Source organism: Bicyclus anynana, chromosome 8 (assembly GCF_947172395.1).
Source record: "Bicyclus anynana chromosome 8, ilBicAnyn1.1, whole genome shotgun sequence".
In the NCBI taxonomy this organism is placed as follows: Eukaryota; Metazoa; Arthropoda; class Insecta; order Lepidoptera; family Nymphalidae; genus Bicyclus; species Bicyclus anynana.
The window spans coordinates 571,567-590,408 of record NC_069090.1 but is presented as its reverse complement, the minus strand read 5'-3'; the positions used below and the strand labels follow the sequence as shown (position 1 = coordinate 590,408).

At 35.8% G+C, this 18,842-nt stretch overlaps 1 protein-coding gene across 4 annotated transcripts in view; it reads left to right on the top strand.

Annotated features, from left to right (window-relative positions):
* Positions 1 to 15,103, top strand: part of LOC112049644 (uncharacterized) — a 65,011-nt gene extending 49,908 nt beyond the window's left edge. For all 4 annotated transcript variants that reach the window (XM_024087624.2, XM_024087622.2, XM_024087620.2 and 1 more), the window contains 5 exons: positions 427 to 584; positions 1,017 to 1,303; positions 12,311 to 12,474; positions 12,691 to 12,769; positions 13,215 to 15,103. In XM_024087624.2, coding sequence (XP_023943392.2) covers positions 427 to 584; positions 1,017 to 1,303; positions 12,311 to 12,474; positions 12,691 to 12,769; positions 13,215 to 14,065 — 1,539 coding nt within the window. In that variant the 3' untranslated portion in view covers positions 14,066 to 15,103. The remainder of the gene's footprint in view (positions 1 to 426; positions 585 to 1,016; positions 1,304 to 12,310; positions 12,475 to 12,690; positions 12,770 to 13,214) is intronic.
* The last annotated feature ends 3,739 nt before the right edge of the window (positions 15,104 to 18,842 follow it).

Genomic DNA, 18,842 nt, shown 5'->3' with positions numbered 1-18,842 from the left:
TTTGAGTAATAAGTTGGAATGTATTAACTATAGGATACAGCAGTTATTTTATCAACAGTTGGGTGGACTCAACCGGTTGAAGAAACAACCGGTAGCACAGGTTTAGAAAGATCAAGATAATTGAGTGATAAAAACCGGTATACTAGGACATGTTACGAAATAATAGTAAACGATTCCTTAAGCTTATTTTCATCATTTATTAGATATATTATGATTTTTATTATTAACGAAATTCAGCAAAAAGGAGCCTATAAGTTAGTCAATAAACTCTTCATCTTTCAATGAAAGTCCTATTAAATATTGTCCAGCCGTTCCAAAAATTAGCCAGATAGACATACAGATGACAGATAGACAGATAAGAAATTTGAAAAAACTGCTAGCGAATTATAAAATTTATCTTCAAAAAATCATTTTTTTCTCCCTCAGCCGCAAAGACCGGCCGGCAACCGCAAGGATCTTGAGGTAGACTTCGCCGAGATCCCCTGGCAAGCCATGGTGCTGCTGCAGACGAACAAGAGCCTTCTGTGCGGCGGCGTCATCACCAGACCTGATGTTGTGATCACCTCCGCGGCTTGTGTCGATGGGTAAGACTATCTGAATTCATTTGCCAAAATTCTGCTGCCATAGCACCAAAAGAGTATGAGTAGTGATATATTTTGGGGTATCATTTAAGTGATGTCTTGGGGTTTTTATCAAATATCGTGATAAGAGCCGTACTTATTACTTACTCGTATATCAGGTATTCCGAAATTTATCACGCATATTTATTAGTTTAGCACGATTCCTATTCGCATGTGAATGTAGGAGTAATGTGTGGTTTGATTTTGAAAATCGGACGAAGGATAGAATTGTGAAAGTTTTAATTAGATCGTTTTTCAATTTTCTTTATAGACAATTGGAATTATTATAGACAGAAAACCTATAGAGACCTAAATTAACTCTAATCTGTAACCTACACCTATTGTACAACTATGTCTTATGCAACTTGTTCTGTAACCTCCTTTGTTCCCTTACAGCCTAGACGCCAAGAACGTTCTCATCAAAGGAGGAGAATGGAAACTCGGAATCGACGACGAACCGCTGCCCTTCCAAATCGTCCAGGTCAAGACAATCCTCCGCCACCCGCTGTACAAGTCCGGCAGCCTCCTCTACGACGCTGCTATCCTGGTACTCTCAGAGAACCTGCGCTTCGCCAAGAACATCTACCCGATATGTCTGCCTGAAGCGGAAGACACCTACGACGCGTTGTACGCGGGCGAAGGAACATGTATCGTGACTGGATGGGGCAAGCAAGTTCTTCAAGGTCAGTTCTATTTTTGTTTTTTTTTCTCTACAAGTTAGCCCTTGACTACAATCTCAGCTGATGGTAAGCGATCATGCAATCTACGATGGTACGGGTCAACTTGCTTTTGGAGTAGGATGAAATCCACACCAATTTCGGTGTTCGAGTATAATTAGATAAAAAAATAAAGTTATTTTGGTAAGCTACAGGTCAATAATTGTCATTGGCGTGCACTTTATAGATGTAAAAAGCTCTGCCTTTTTTGAGGATTCATTAAGAACCTACATTGTCGAAGAATTTTTATCTTGTTTTACGATTAGCACATAGTGTCTACCTTAGTCAAAAATTTGCATGCTACTGCTACCTGTAGCCTACCAAAACAATTTCTTAATTCAATAGCGCCTAGGAAAAAATATGTAAAAAAATACTTTTTAAAAACATTTTGGTGATACATACCTATTACCTATCTATTCGTACATAGGCAGTTTAAGGTGGTGTGGCGGTATCGCATGGATTTGTCAACTTTTCACATTTGTCACCTTTACATCATAAACTATAATATAATAATATAATTAATTAACATGTAAAATCACACCTCCTATTCAGAATTACGAGAAAATTGAAACTTTTACTAAATCACTGAAAGTTACCTTGACCATAGTTAAGTTAACCCTAATAGTTTCTTATCATTTTATTAAGACGATTTCAAATCATGCAAAAATATGAACACCTATTTAACATTACAATAAAAGTATCTGCAAAACACAACCAAATGTGTTTCGTAACTAATTGACACTAATTTTCCTATTGTGAAAAGAATAGCTGTTGAACATTCCGTTTAACCTGAACACGTTTTACGATAATGTCGAGGTTATCACTTACTATTAAGTAAACCTCATGTGCCTAAAGTTAAATATGTTGCCAACTGAGTAAATAAACACGATTTGCGGTACCTATTTCAAAGCGCGCTGTTATTTGGAATGAAGGTGTTATGTCTGATATTTTAACTTGCATTTTCTGCTCTCCTAGTTCTTGTACTTAAATGGAAAAAAAAAATTTGGGCATTTATATTTATTTGTAATTACCCACAGTCCGCGGCTTTGCATATGAGTAGCTATGTTTTTAAAATTCCGTACCTCGAAAGAAGAAAAACGGAACCATTGTAGGATTATTCTGTTCACTCCATCTTTTATTTCGGTAACAAGTTATAATAATACTGCCTAATTTTCCGAGAAAAATGTAAAACATTTGTGATTAAATCAAAAAACATATCGTTTTTATCTAAAACTTCAAGTACAGATTTACAAATTTTTACGGTACCCTCGGTGGGCGAGTCCGCTTCGCACTTGTCTAGTTTTAAGATCAACTTTCTGAACTAAATGACAATGTCTAGCCAAAATTTTAATACATTTACAAGTAATGTATAATATGAGGTGATGGTAATGGAGGCATTAAATACAATGTATGTCTGTTAATACATTGTCCGTCTGTTAATCGAAAACTGATAAGCTCCGCGCGGAAAATGAAAGCGACCGCGAATAAGTGTCGAACCCACTTTGTGGGTCATTGCCGGCGACGTACCGTCCGCATGAAAAACGTAAACATTAAAAATTACAAAAAAAAAATATATATCCATACTAATCCAAAACCCCTTACTTCGAAATGTAATATGACATAGGGAAGCATTCAATTTTTTTTTATATAAGTACATAAAGATATACATATAGAGTACTAGCGGACGCCCGCGACTTCGTCCGCGTGAAATTCGATGTAAACTTTCAACTACCTCTACCCTACCCCTACCCTACCCCTACCCTACGTTGAAATGTTTCCTGAATTTTCTTTGCTATAAACCTCACGGAGCCCAAGACCTTTCTAACGAATGCAAAACCGTGGAAATCGGTTCGTGCGTTCTGCAGTTATAGCGTCAGGAAGGAAAACCTGACTTATTTTTAAATAGTAGATAAATTTTCACAAGACGGCGAAGTGGCGGTGCGGAAGATATTTTACTAAATATGCAATACTTACATCTTTAGTCTTTAGTCGATACTAATTTAGTGTAATAAATAATATCGACTAAATATATAAATTTTTAATAGTGTTTTGTATTATATTTTTTTATTAACATTGTTAGAAATAAAAGAAGAACAAATAAATAAATGAATGATAGAAAAAAGTATAATTTTATACTACACAGAAATTCTCAAAATGCATTTTTATTTTTGGAATATGGAGATATCTAGGGTAGGGCGGGGAAGATTATTCAACAGAGATGTTATGATTTTACATGGGATATTAATAATTTAAAATGATTGAGTTATTGTAAAGTAATGATGGTGGTAATATAAGTTTAATACTACCGTACACAGTAGACCTTCCACGCGTATGCGTTTGTCTACATTAAAATTTTATCTAACAATAAAAAAATTATGAATATTTTATAAAAATACAAAAAAGATATATACAGGAAAACGGAAAAAGAGACATATTTTTCAATGCCATAACAACAGCAATCACGTGTTATTAACATTCGATATATTTTAATATAATAAACGAATAAATATCAATAATAAATGTAAATATATTCTATAAATGAATATTAAATGCCATAATGCATAATAATTTCACATAGTTAAGACAACGGTTTCGTGGTAGTAAGACGTTCTGTACAATACATCATAAGCCATAACTTAGGGAGCTTGCACACTATTTGGACACGAGCAAAACTAGCCGTTGGCCGTGGTCGAAAAAGATTTGTGGCCACGTCTAAGATATAGTTTCTTCAGTTGACCTCGTCGATGTTGCCTAGAAACCTAGTGCACTAAGCGGTCCAGATCAGTTCTGAATCGCTTAGTGTAGTAGGTCCCTTATAAGTGAATATAATACGCAAATATGAAATAATGGGATATTAAAAACGTTTACATATTGAATGTAAACACACAAATTAACAACTTCTGTCTGCCTGTGCTTGTCTACTAAGAAGACAAGCACAGACAGACAGAAAACAAACACAATAAATTACCAGCTATTTTTATTCTTCATTGGCTTCACCTGGAAATTGACAAGAGAATCGTACTCAAGACCTACTGTATACTTAAACTTGAGCTTCCACAAAGTTTGCTATATAATCCATCGTAGAACTTTTCTCATAGGTTTCTTGTAAAACTCAGAACTTCATTTATTTAGTTACACGTTCAGGCCTACGGCTAATTATTTTTCCATACCATTCCCTGGTATCCTACCAGGGAATGGTATGGAAAAATAATTCCACGACACCGACAAGATTGTTTTTTATCTCTATCAACAACAACAAGACAAACTAACAAGATTAATATAAATCGTTGCTATCATTATATTAATCATTTCGTAATCGTGAAAATAATATTTATTTATAAATTATGTAAAATTAAATTTAAATATGATTTTATTAATTATCAAACTCCGGTAACAATTTTCAAATCGATACTGATTTACGATACAAAATATGATATTAAAAGTATATAATTTTAGAGATGTTCTCATCGTACTGGGGAACATAAATAGTAATAATAATAGGTGGTCATTAATTAACAGATTATTATTCTGTATTTCATATATAAATAATTTAAATGACAACAAGTTTTATATAAATGAAAAGATTTATAAAATTCAAAGCCAAATTTGATGTTAACATAAATAATACCATTTCGAGTCCTATAGACAGAAACTCACGAATTTAAGATTAAAGATTCGATTACATGGAAGCAATTGATTCTATACTTCTACACAATCGGCAGAATTATATAAATTGTAAAATAATGCACACAAATTAGATGTTAAATGAGCATCGTGTAGGTAAGCGCGCTGCAACTCAGACCACATTAATGCTTTCCATCAGGCTTAATTGTAATTAAGCGCAAGCCTATAATGTATTAAAGAATCTCGACTATTCGAATTGTCTACTTCTGAAATCTGAGTTCTGACTGACATACATGTCATTCCAAATAAAAATGCTTGTTCAGAAGTATTACAAAAATCAACGTATTTAAATTGAAATTGGAATTTAAATCGACTGCCCAACAGCTCTTGTTCTTAAGCCATCAGTTTTGTTATTATAATGATTTTTATCAATAAAAAATTCAAAAACCATGACTACAAAAATCCGAAAAATAATAAATCCGCGATGAATCTAATTTTGAAATCCGTCAAATGTTGATAATCATCACCGATAAACATGCAGCAGTAGAATATAAAAGTAATACAAAAATATCTATCAAAACCATCATAGAAGTAATAAAAAAAAATTTAATCGGCAAAAAAAAAATACAAAAAAGTACATCGCTGATTGGAAATACACTAAAAAAGAAATAATACGAGTTTATGTCCTAGCAACAGCAAAAATTTCCCTAAATATAAAATAAAACAACCGAATGACACGTCCATTCGAAGTTCTCAAGGCCAGTCGACAGGTTATTCCATACTACGTCAATTTACATACAAACGGTCACCTCTCGGAATAAATTTACTTTAAATTCTGTCGATGTCTTTACGCTGTTCGTGATTTTAGATTAGAAAATAATCATTAATTTTATTTACATAATTTCTATATTATAATGATTTACTTGACATCAGGTGACCTGTCTACTAATTTTATTGTTATTTACATAAACAAGTATCAATCGTACCTAATAAATAAAATAACATAGGGTTCACAACAATTTCCATACTATTCTTGTTCTTCGTGTGTTTCACCCAAATAACTAGTAGAGATGTTATAATGGAAACCCCTTAATGGACAAAAAAACACTTTATGAAAGCCATTAATTTCTATTCCTTAATATTTATACAAAAGTCAAAATATTTAAATTTTTATAAATTTAGTTTAGTTTTTTTTAAAAAGTACCTTTTTATGAAAATTTAGAAAAAAAAACATATATTTTAACAGTCGTATACAAAAAATAAGACACTGAATTTTGTATTACCACCAAAGTTTTCCATAATTTAAAACAGTTTTTGGTTTCTCATTACTCCTAAAAAAAGAAGCTACATAGAGGTTGCTATGAAGAAAATCAATCCAGTGCCAATCTTGTAAAATAAAAATGTCAGTCCGTGCAAAACGGACTTTCCCTATCATAGTCCTGAGTAAAAAAAAATATATCCTTTTTCCTAGAAATTTGACTTGGCATATTGCGCTGTTTTCGGCGGAATTTCTACCGATTTTTTTTTAATTTGTATTTTGAAACAATGATGTAGTAATGTTGCTGCTAACGCTACCACAACCGGTCGGCCGCCGGTGGCCGACGCCGGCGTCGCTTGCGCAACGTGACCGGTCGGGGATGCTGCTCGTCGCCACCATCTATGACCAGTGATGTTGTTGTTGCTTCTAGCAACGATGACCAATAAACTAAGACTATTATTAATTCATCGGTAACGAAAATTTGGAAAAAAATATTGTGGTGGGAAATGTGGAAGGCAAACGGCCACGAGGTAGATCTCCAACCCGATGGTCGGATCTTCTCAAGGAAAGGAGCCCGCACCTTTTACAGTGCCGTCCAAATGGCCAGCGACCGTACTCGATGGAGGAGCATTATAAACCAAACGATGACTCGCCAAGGTGGTCACGATCCTCAGTCATGAGGGACCGACTAGAGAGAGAGATTAATTCATCGTCACTAAAATGTACAGAAATCCTTCATATCAAAATCAATTTTCGTTTACGTACTCTGTGAGAAATATACGTACATTTGGAATCGTCTATATATTTCTGACAAGTTACCACCTTAGCGATAAAACGTAGGCGTTCACTGATCTGCACGTAACGTATTGGACGCATCGCATTAAACGGATTTTTCAATTTCACGGTAGTTCCAATCCGTTCGATGCGATCCGTACGATGCGGATCAGTGGACGCACTTGTATGACTTTTTATACAAACAATAATAAATCCGTTTGATGTGATGCGTACAATGCGTACGATGCCGATCTGTGGACGCCTACCAACGGACGGTACCACAAACCGATTCGAGTCTCGGCATAGAATACATAATATCATTATTTAGTAGGTACACAACGTAAAACACTATAATGTCGTGTAGAAACCGTCAGAGGTATAGGTACCACAAACTTGTAACTATTCCAAGTTAGCCCATTGTTAATCGCAGACGGCATCGTCACTTAAAATCGGGTGAGATCAGTCTTGCATGTCACTGAATAAGAAATAACATTTAATTGGATTACATATGGTAAGAAAAAAAGTCCAATTTGAAATTAAAGCTTTGAGCACAGAATACGAGAGCTATGAATATGTCAAAGCCCACAACATTTACCTATAAACTAAATATTCTCACCGTCACACCATCTCACAGTATTATTAACATCTACGTAGTAAAGAACCCAGTTAAACTTTAATGTTTAACTGGGTTCTTTACTACAAAACGGCCTTTACCTGCCATAGTCCTGAGTAAAGAAAAATATATCCTTTTTCCTAGCAATTTGACTTGGCATATTGACACTTTTTTCGGCGGAATTTCTTCCGATTTTTTTTAAGTTGAATTTTGAAACAATGATGTAGTTAAACTTTAATGTTACCTTCTTAAAATCATACTAAACACAAATATCGTTGGTGGATTCATTAGATAGATGATAATAATAGGTACAATAATATTTAAAATAATAATAAAATTAAAAAATCTGTTTAGTTTACTGTCGGGACTTTTCAGAGAAATCTGCCTTTCGAACTAATAAAGAAAGAAAGATATTATATAAGAAAAACGAAAAAAAAGACAAGCACGCTGCCCAAATAAAGGTTTCCCACTCAGCATAAAACTGCAGCTAGCTGCAGCGCTGGTTTTCAGTGGTATCCTTTAATAGTAGAGGCACTACACTACACCCAGTCAGTTTTGACTTAAAACATTTTTTTTGTAATTAATTTCGCAATGTTGCCTTTTTATCAAGATTTCCTAGCACCCTAAAATAACAAACATATTGACTAACGTACTAATCAACAAACATCTTGATGGCTAATTAAATAAAGATGAGATCCAAATAAATCACATGATTACACCACAATATATTACGCTTGTACATATTACGAAATTTATCAAATCTTAATTAATGTGGGCATAGCATTGGCTCCGACCGTGAACTCTGAGGTTTATCATGATCATACCTCAGTTAAACATTCATAAAAATATTTTCATTTCAACGCTGCTTCAAAGAATGTAAATATTTTTTTCAGATCAGTATCTATCGTATCTAAAACTTGGTAAATATTTCTTTGTGAAATTTAAAATACCAAAGTGAAAATTTAAAATTAATTTATTGACAGAATGTATAATAAAACCAGTCTAATTATTATCAACTAGCGGACGCCCGCGACTTCGTCCGTGTGGAATTTAGTTTTTCACAAATCCCTCGGGATTAACTCACAGGCTACTTTCATCCCGGGAAAATCCATAGTTCCCGTGGAATTTGTAAAAAACTAGATATGAATTTGTAAATTTTTGTATATATTAAAAAGTTGTACTAATTAAATTAACTTGCTGACTGTACGTTTTAAACTACGCACTAAAAGGGTTAATGACTATTTAAAATCAATAACTACGTAAACAATAAATATCTAAATTTATGTATATTGTCTATCATTTGGATTCAAATATTTTCAAACAGTCATAATATCATGTCCATTTATTTTTGATTTTAGTATTATTAGTTTTATTTGCACAGCCTGTTTGTGCTGACAGCCTAGTTGGTCCAGTGGTAAGCCATTTGGTTACGAAACATTAGTTCTTGGGTTCGGCCTCTGGGACTCAGTGGTATGCGCGTTTGATTTACAAGACGGAGGTCCTAGGTTCAATACCCGGCAGGGTCGATTGAGGTTTTGTTAATTGGTTCAGGTCTGGCTGGTGGCAGGCATCGGCCGTGGATAGTTACCACCGTACCGGCAAAGACAGCAATTTTTTTTTAAATTCTTTACAAGTTAGCCCTTGATTACAACATCGTACTAGCTAGCCACGGCCAAAAGCTTCCGCCAGTCAGAATGTCATTTAGAAACCGACAGGAGTGTGGATTTTCATCCTCCTCTTAACAAATTAGCTCGCTTCCATCTTAGATTGCATCTTCACTTACCATCAGATGAGATGGTAGTCAAGGGCTAACTTGTACAGAAATATAAAATGAAGAAACCCCAGAACCTCGGTAACCGAGGCCACACAAGGGATTGGCAGACTTGACACACGCAGAGAATTAAGAAAATTCTCTGGTATGCAGGTTCCTTCATGATGTTTTCCTTCACCGTTGAGACACGTGATATTTAATTTCTTAAAATTCACACAGGTGCATGCCCCGGACCGGAATCGAACCCACACCCTCCGGAATCGGAGGCAGAGGTCATATCCACTGGGCTATCTCGGCTCTCTTATATAATTATTATAATAAATTAGTATAATAGCTACTCGAAAAAATAAATTTATATTAGATGAATGTCAAAAATATTTAATAAGCTTTCAATCATGATTCAAAGTCGCAGTGACGATTATAGCTAAGTTATGACATACAAGTAAAGTAAGTGCCTTAACATTGGATGCGCGTTACACGGCCTTCGACTGTGCATCACACCGAAGCGTAACTGTTCAGATTTTATATTTTTTTTATAATTTATTAGCTAATAAATGATGTGTCAGGTGAGCCAATATTTTCGCTAATTCAATGTCTTTCAAAGGATAAAGTCACCGAGTATGTTTGACATTAGTGCATTTTGCATTGCTACGTTAATAAAAATATTTCGTAACAATCTTATATTTTTATAAGTGACCGAGTAAATAAAGGTCTGAAAACATTCGCCAGAAACACGCCATACAAAACCCAGTCCTGTGCTTGTTAACTGGCATAAATAGTACGCGTTATTTCAAAAGCAATAATTTTCACACTGAAATTCAGCCGTGCACAAATAAACGTTACGATAGTAATGTCCAAACAAATAGTCACATATGCCACTACTAATACTACTAAAAAACCAAAAAAACCCGATGACAAAAACCAGTTACATATAAATAACATTAAACCAGTCAGTTTCAAAGTTATGCAAATTGCGAATGTTTAACGTAATTTCCCCAAGTCTATCTAATTTGAAATCATGAAGCTACCGAACCGGCTTCATTTAAACGAAACGATTGGCATCTGACCTCTGCATCAGTGTCACACAGTAGCACAATAAACGTCACAATAAACGTATAAAGTAAGGAATGTATAAAAAGTTACTCATATTTTGAAAACCTGCTAAATTGTTAAAGATTGAAATCTAGATTTAGCTATGCGATACTAAGTAACAATGTTAGACTAAAATAAACAGTTTGTAGTACAACCAAAACTGTTTAGTAGCTTATTACGTTTTTCTACTAGCTAACTGAAACATTTAATTAACTACTTTTTCACTACTATTAATATCAGCTTAATAATACCATTTCTGCGAACAAGGTATTTATGCTACATAGAAAATAGGATCTATGTCTTAATATATTTAATATAGACGCATATAGCCTCGAAATAAAAACATTGGCGATTTCAGTGTACACTGTACAGTGTTGAAAAATTTAGGAATAAACATTATATTAAGTATTGCTACTCCTTTCAAGTTAGGCATCGTCACTAAACATGAGACGAGCGCCATCAAATGTTATGTTGTCTTAAATCCATATTCCATACTAATATTATAAATGCGAGAGTCCGTCTGTCTGTCTATTATACTATCATGGCTAAAGCGCTAACCAAAAAAGAACAGATTTTCCGCTTGTAGGTAAACGTTAAACAAAAAAATATATTGTAGTAACTAAATAAACAAAATTGCACAATTAATTTAGAGAAGCTAATAGTTGTGTTAACAATTAATAAAATCAATAATACGGTTACGCAACGGTGTAATCAGCGGCCACTGCAGCCTTGTTGCTTGTTAGCCGGCGATTGTGAAGCGCTCACACCGTAGCGAAATGTCAGCGTTTCGTATGCGATTCTTTATTACCGAGGGGTCCTGGATTCGATACCCAGCTTTTACATTCAGATGACTAATAATATATTTTTTGGTTATGAGCATTATTCGCTAACTAGGGTTTTCCTTTTGTTTATAGTATTTGTTGATTCAGATAGGCTGGTAAATTAAAAATCATTCTATTGTGACTAATGCTTGTCTCGTTAATTCAGTGACTTCGACTCAAGAACATGGAACCTTCTAAGTTTGAATCCTGGGTTGGGCTATGAAATATTTAGCCTTTCTTTCTTCCGAGAATGAAATTCTCAGCCCTAATGTTGGGAAAATGGTGATGGTATGCACCATTGACTCAGTATTCTGTTCCGTCCTTATTAATAAGAATATTATGTGATAGTGATAATTACAGAATCAATTATTCACGGCTTGGCAATGGCCTCTTTCAGTGGTTTCAATAAACATTGCCACCCTACCCATATTGGAGCTGCGAGATGAGTTAAATCCCCTTATCCTCTCTTCTTTATGGAAATAGGTGGTGTTAGGAGGTCCTACAAAATACGCTGATAATAATGATTGATTTCATAACAGAGCCGCCTAATTTAACAATCAATAACTCGTAAACCTTATCTCATATAATAATTACATACACTTATATTAGATATCTATTAGCTGTATCATTAACCTTTGCGAAAGAAATATGGCAGTGCCAATGTGTTGAAACGTTGTGTTTAATGGTTTACATGGCAATCTACAAGTACATTACTCGTAAACGTTCGAAATTTGCGTCGATCATTTATAATACATGTTCATTTATTTTGCCTTTAGCACATTAGTTAGGTTATGTTCATTTGCTTTGAACTATTATCTGTTGTACTCTTCAATCATCATCACCTGCCTTGCCTTCTTCATACTGAAAACCACTTAATTTACAGCGTTACGATCGGTCGTACCCTTAACAGCTTTTGTGCGTGACTATCAAGCGATAGTGACGCACAAAAGCACAAAAAACATACGTCCGGACGTCTCTTATTGTTCTGGATGAATTAACGAAATTTTAATGTTGGTTCCAGCTCATCTCTCCGGCGCCATCATGCACAGTTTGAATGTGTCGCTCATCAGACCTGATGACTGCCAGACCAAGCTGGCGTCAGACTACCCTCACCTGCTGGAGCAGTACGACGAGGACAGCTGCGTGTGCGGCGAGCCCACCAACCCGAACAACAACCTCTGCAGGGTATGTACTTATCATCAGACCTGACGACTGTTAGACCAAGCTGGCGTCAGACTACCCTCACCTGCAGTACGACCTACATGTATGTCGTTGCGTTGCCGATACCTTAACAAATGAAAAATAGAATAGATATAGAATAGATGCAAAATCAACACTTGAATTTGATCCAAGTTTTCGAAATCTGAACAATTGTATTTAATAATATATTCTCATTCCCAGGTGGACATCGGTAGCGCCCTCGCCTGCACAAACGGAAACGGACAATACGTGATGCGAGGAGTTTACTCTTGGGACTCCGGTAAGAGTCTATCTGTGTTTTAAATGTATTAAAAAAATTTATCATTACATTAAGTAGGTCTAGGTGCAATATACCTCCTCTGTAACGTGGTCCCGTAGTGGTCCGATAAATAGTCTGATATTTATAATACCTCTTAATAACAGTTTAGAGGGGTAATGAAATGAAACCAACTAGACCGTTTCATCATCAAAGTTATTTTCGTAGCTTGTAGCAAAGACAAGGGTGAAAAATAAATAAAATTCATTTATATTTTTAATTATGATTTTGAGAAGAATTGTCTCTTTATGTGTGTGGATTGCCTCGGTTAACTGAGAGATCCTAAAACAGTCATTGAATCAGTATGATAATAATAATAATTATCGATAAATTGGTTCATAATAGAGATATACACAACTACGTATGTATTGTATTGAATTGTATAATCAAATCTTGTTTAAATTTTCAGGCTGTGCAGTCGGCAACCAGCTCGGTGCCTTCTACAAGTTCGATATCGAGTGGTACCAGTGGGCCATCGGACTCATCGAAAGCGTGAGGTTCGCCAAATACAGCACCATCACCAAAATCACCACCACCAAAGTCACCGGAATCAAGGGTGGAGTCAAAGGCAACGGCATCAAGAATCTTGGTGCAGGATCCACCCTAGTCACCGGCAAAATTACTTCCGGATCCCTTAGCGATCTAAACAAAGGTTTCCAAGGCAACCAGTTTGGTTTCGGTAGCCAGGGATCTCAAGCGTTCTCGAGCGTGAAAGGCTTCGGAAAGGTCTCAGCATCAAGTAGCGCTCAAAGTGGAACCGGTGGTTTCAACTTCGGTGACATTAAGCCTATCTCCAACGGTTTCAGCGCAACCTACTCTGAGAAGAAGCTCTTCCAAACCGAACCCAAATACATCACGTACACGACAAAGCCAGAAATCATATCGTACACGACGAAACCAGAAATAGTCACGTTCACAACCAAACCAGAAATTGTTACCTTCACGACCAAACCTGAATACTTCACCTACACGACGAAACCAAAATATGTAACGTACACCACGAAACCCGAAATCATAACTTACACGACGAAACCCGAAATCGTCACGTACACGACAAAACCAAAAATCGTGACGTACACGACAAAACCTAAAATCGTTACATACACGACGAAACCTCAATTCATTAGGTACGAAACCTCCGGCAGTGGTACCGACCCACAGTACGTACCGCCCGGCACTTCGTTGAACGAGTCCTTTTCCGACATTGTCAGCAAACACACGCACAACGCCAAATGTAAGTGCATTGAAGGCAAAAAGTAACTGGTTAACCATCGCTCATTAAATTTTAGTGCCATAACACAGATTAAAAGAAAATTATAGACGGGAACTAGACAAAAAAAGTCTTAGTTATTGCATTTTTACTAGCGCAACTCAAAAATCGTTCATACGTATTTATTGTAAACACCTTAAAATTGTATATTTTAGTTCTTCTTAGCCCGCTATTCACAATGGTTGTAGTAATTTTATGCAAGTGTGTAAGCCACGTTTAGTTCAAAAAATAACTGGCTTACTTTATTTAGATATAGAGCTACACTCTCTAGGTAAATATTATGTAATTTACATACTAAATTACTAAATTTTTAATAGATTGTACTTCAAGCATGACAATTTCTTCATGAAGTGTCGAAACAGACTAAGGACACTTCTCCATTGTTTGTTTATGAAAAAACTGCCCTCAGTCTCGCCTATAAAAGCACAGGTTTCCTCCGTCTATCAATTTCTTTTAGTCAGTGTGCCGTAATTAATATCTGTAAATTCAAAAATATTCGATTGACAGTACAAAAAGTTTTATACCAGTTCCTAAAGTTACCAGTTTAATTTTTGTTACTTTCCTATACATCACGGTAAAGAAATTCGTTACATTTTCTTTTACTAATGTCGGCAGACACTTATTTATATATAAACTGTACATACGAGTATTAAGGTTGTAAACAGTGTCATACAAAGTGTATTTTATTGTATAAAAATAATTCTATTGTATGTATTGTTTTTGATCCGATGTTTTTGGAACTGCCATGTCGTAAAAGTTCAACCAAGTACTGAATACTGTATCAATATTTATAATTGTATTCTTAAATCGATATAAATAATTAGATTTTTGACCATGTCGGTTGCATCATACCGAATTGGTCGACTATCTAATGAAAATTGGACATAGTTTTTAAAAGTAAGTTTATTTTTATATAAAAAAACTGACATACATAATTATGTAAGTAAGTATTTAGTCAATATATTATATATTGATATATTATAATTGTAAAATTTAGGATTAAATAAAATGAAGGTACTTTACATATATTCGATTGTTTTATTCTAGATCCTGAGAAAATTAACTAGTAAAAAAAAATTATGCTATTTTCCTCGAAACACCGATGAATATACGTTCCGCAACCTTTAACTTACATTTCCACCGCTTTCTTCAATAATATAAATTATACGGTAAAAATCACCCAGATACTGAAAAAAAGCTGAAAACGTTCTAGCTCCTTACACAAATATTTTCACTTTATTCGAATTGATATTCGAACTGACGGACGGATAAGAAAGCAAAACACTATCCACTAGGTACTCCAGTATTATTTCGTGTGATGAATTTCCACGAAATATGTAAATTATTGTCAATTGTAGTTTAAGCCGCCTGTTTTTAATCGAAATCCAAGGAGTCTGCATAATTTTTAAAAACAAATAATCATGGAGTTTACAGTATCTGTTAATATACTGTGGACAATAGACAGAGTCCACGAATCACAGATTAATGATAACTTTCATCCACAAAATAAACATGTCAAAATTCTTGTCAATTTTCCTTAATTATTAGATTGTTAAAAATCCTACAGTAACTGTTTCAATTGCTTGAAGTTATTAATGTTCAGGTTTGAAAAGAGATATAAAATAGACAGGTGTGTTATACTGGTATTTACCCTTTACGTTTAGTAAGAGCTAGAAAGAGATCTATATCTCTTATAGATCTCTTTCTAGCTTCATACAATACCCTGACTTCCTTATCAATGTTCTAACCACCTCTAATTATGGCGAACTCTTTCGTTTATGGCGATATAAGCAGCATTATACAGTAACGCTAAATCTCCTGGCGTTTCATCTTTGTCGTTAGGGTGGCAACTAGCCGCAACCGAAGCCTAGATACAACCAGGCCGAACCTGAGCCTGAGCCAATGTACTTACATTGACCCGAAATTGGAATTGAATCCAGGGACCTTTTCAGTTAAACACAAAAAGAAATAGGAATATTTAGAGATTTAGAGTCTGCGGACTTAATATTACCTACATAATATTCCCATCTGTAACTCCGTGCCCACTTATTAAATTGAATTTAGATTCACTAATTTTGAGGACAAACCTGGACAAAAAGACAGACACACAAATATTTTAAAACAACATTTTTGTTTTGATAACGTGTAAAAAACTATTTATTAATACAGTTATTTTGAAATCACAGACATACACTTGAATTTCATTTATATGTATTGATGACCTTAGTAAGCTATCATTACATCATCATGATGTCAGCCGATGGACGTCCACTGCAGGACATAGGCGTTTTGTAGAGACTTCCAAACATTCACGATACTGACCAATCCAACGATGATCCAACGAATCCCTGCGACTCGCTTGATGTCGTCAGTCCACCTGAAGTGGGAGGCGACCAACACTGCGCTTTCTAGTTCGGGGTCGCCATTCCAGCACCTTGGGTCCCCAGCGTCCATCGGCTCTTCGAACTATATAATAAAGCTATGTTTCGAGCAAAAACTCGAGATATTAATTTTGCTTGACTTTTTTATTAGACGCTCATTTAATGAGACTATTTTGTCGGGTGTTTTGTCGAGAGCTGAAAGACTAAAACAACAATACAAAATGCCGTGCCGTGATAACCCGGTGGAAATGACCTCTGCCTTCGATTTGGAGGGCATAGATAGGTTCGATTCCAGTCCGGCACATGTACCTCCAACTTTTCAGTTATGTCCATTTTAAGAAATTAAATATCACGTGTCTCAAACAGTGAAGGAAAAACATCGTGAGGAAACCTGCATACCAAAGTATTTTCTCAATTCTCTACGTGTGTGAAGTCTGCCAATCCGCATTGGGCCAGCGTGGTGGACCATTAGCCTAACCCCTCTCATTCTATTAAGAGACTCGTGCTCAACAGTGAGCCGAATATGGGTTGATAATGATGATATTATACTTATAACTTTCGTTCTAGATATGAAGAGGCTGAGACCAGGGAAAGGCACCTTCTTCATCAACGAGGACTCCTCCGACAGCGAAGAGGTCCACAACCCCAACATAAACCGACGTTGTGAACTCACTTCCCCCCTGTTCTCCACCACTGACATTTCCACGTCTATGTCCAAATCATCTATTTCATCTTCTATATCCAGGTTATACTTCTGCGTTAGGAAGATTCGTAACTTTCTAATCGGTCTGAACTTTCAAATATTATTTAGTCTAATCGGTTCAGTAGATCCAAAGATAGCCCCTTACGATACCACAAACGACGATTTACGATCACTATTAGATGTAAATTGTATCTCTTCTGATGGTAAGTGATGATGCAATCTAAGATGAAAGCGGACTAACTTGTTAGAAAGTGGATGAAATCCACACTCCTTTCCGTTTACTAACGAAGACTCTACAAGACATCGTACCGGAACGCTATAAATCGCTTGACGAACCCTAACCACTGGGCCTACGAAGCAGATAAAATCTTAGCTTTATTTTGAAGTTATCAAATCTCATCATATATAATGTAAAAAATATTGAGAAAGAATAGGGAACTTGAGCTAACTTATCCTAAAACCTATACAAATCATGCCCACGTGGAGAAGAAGACTACCGGCCGCATTTCCACGTTGGACAGTCCAGATCCTTTGTGCAAAAAACGAGCTAACCCTTCTGTCAAAAAAATTGAAAGGCCCAATGAAGAACCACTGAAGAACTTTTCACCCGATGCAACGAAGAGATAATAATATCTAATGTGTTTTTTGGTCTTTCTTTGTATTGTGGCGTTCTAGGGATGAAAACCGTCGGTCAATTGTGTTGATTTTTACTAAAATTGATTTGAAACACGCGACAATAAAGACTTGGCTTGGACACCCAGTTATCTACAAAGGCCATACATGTTGGTGACGATGATAATATTTTCAACAAAGTAACGCCTACTTGTATTCAATAGCTAAGACACTATTACTCGTTTAGATTCCGCGATGATTTCGACGAGCTCAAATGCAAGATGCGCATCTTCGGCGAATCCCTGAGCTTGTGCCACTGCATAGCGAACGACTTCCAGAATCGCATGACCTTCATGGAGAGGCGACTGCAGCGGCTTGAAGACCGGCACAAATTAACTGTACGTTACCAACTTTCTTAAAATGCACAAAACTGAAAAGTTGGAGGTGCATGCCCCGGACTGGATTCGAAGCCATACCCTCCGGAATCGGAGGCAGAGGTCATATCCACTAGGCTATCACAGCTTTTAAGAAATTATATCATGTGTCTCAAACGGTGAAGAAAAACACCGTGAGGAAACCTGCATACCAGAGAATTTCCTGTATTCTCTGCAAAACCCCCCCCCGCCCCCATTAATTCTGAAAGGTGACTCAGCAGGGAGCCGAATATGGGTTGATAACGAATGAACTATACCAACTTACTTTTTTAGGGTTCAGTTGTCAATAAGGAAGCCTTGGAATTTCGCCATGTGAGTCCGTTTGTCTGTCCGGTTTAGTTCAGAGACTGTTACTACTAGAATGCTATATATAATTTAGCGCCTACATTTAAAGTGTCGACAGTCGTAAAATAAAGACTTGAAAATATTTTTTAGGGTTCCTTCCCTACATGTAAAATGCGGATGATTTTTTGCTCGCTTATGCCATTGTGTGGGGTATCGCTATCGGTATGTGTAATATAAGGATTTAAAGTGCTAAGTTAATCTACGAAATCCTACACTGCGCGTGCCCGGTTTTTTCTTTTTTTTCGCGGACGAAAATTCCTTTCTGGACTTCTGCCGATTTAGGCAGAGCGAC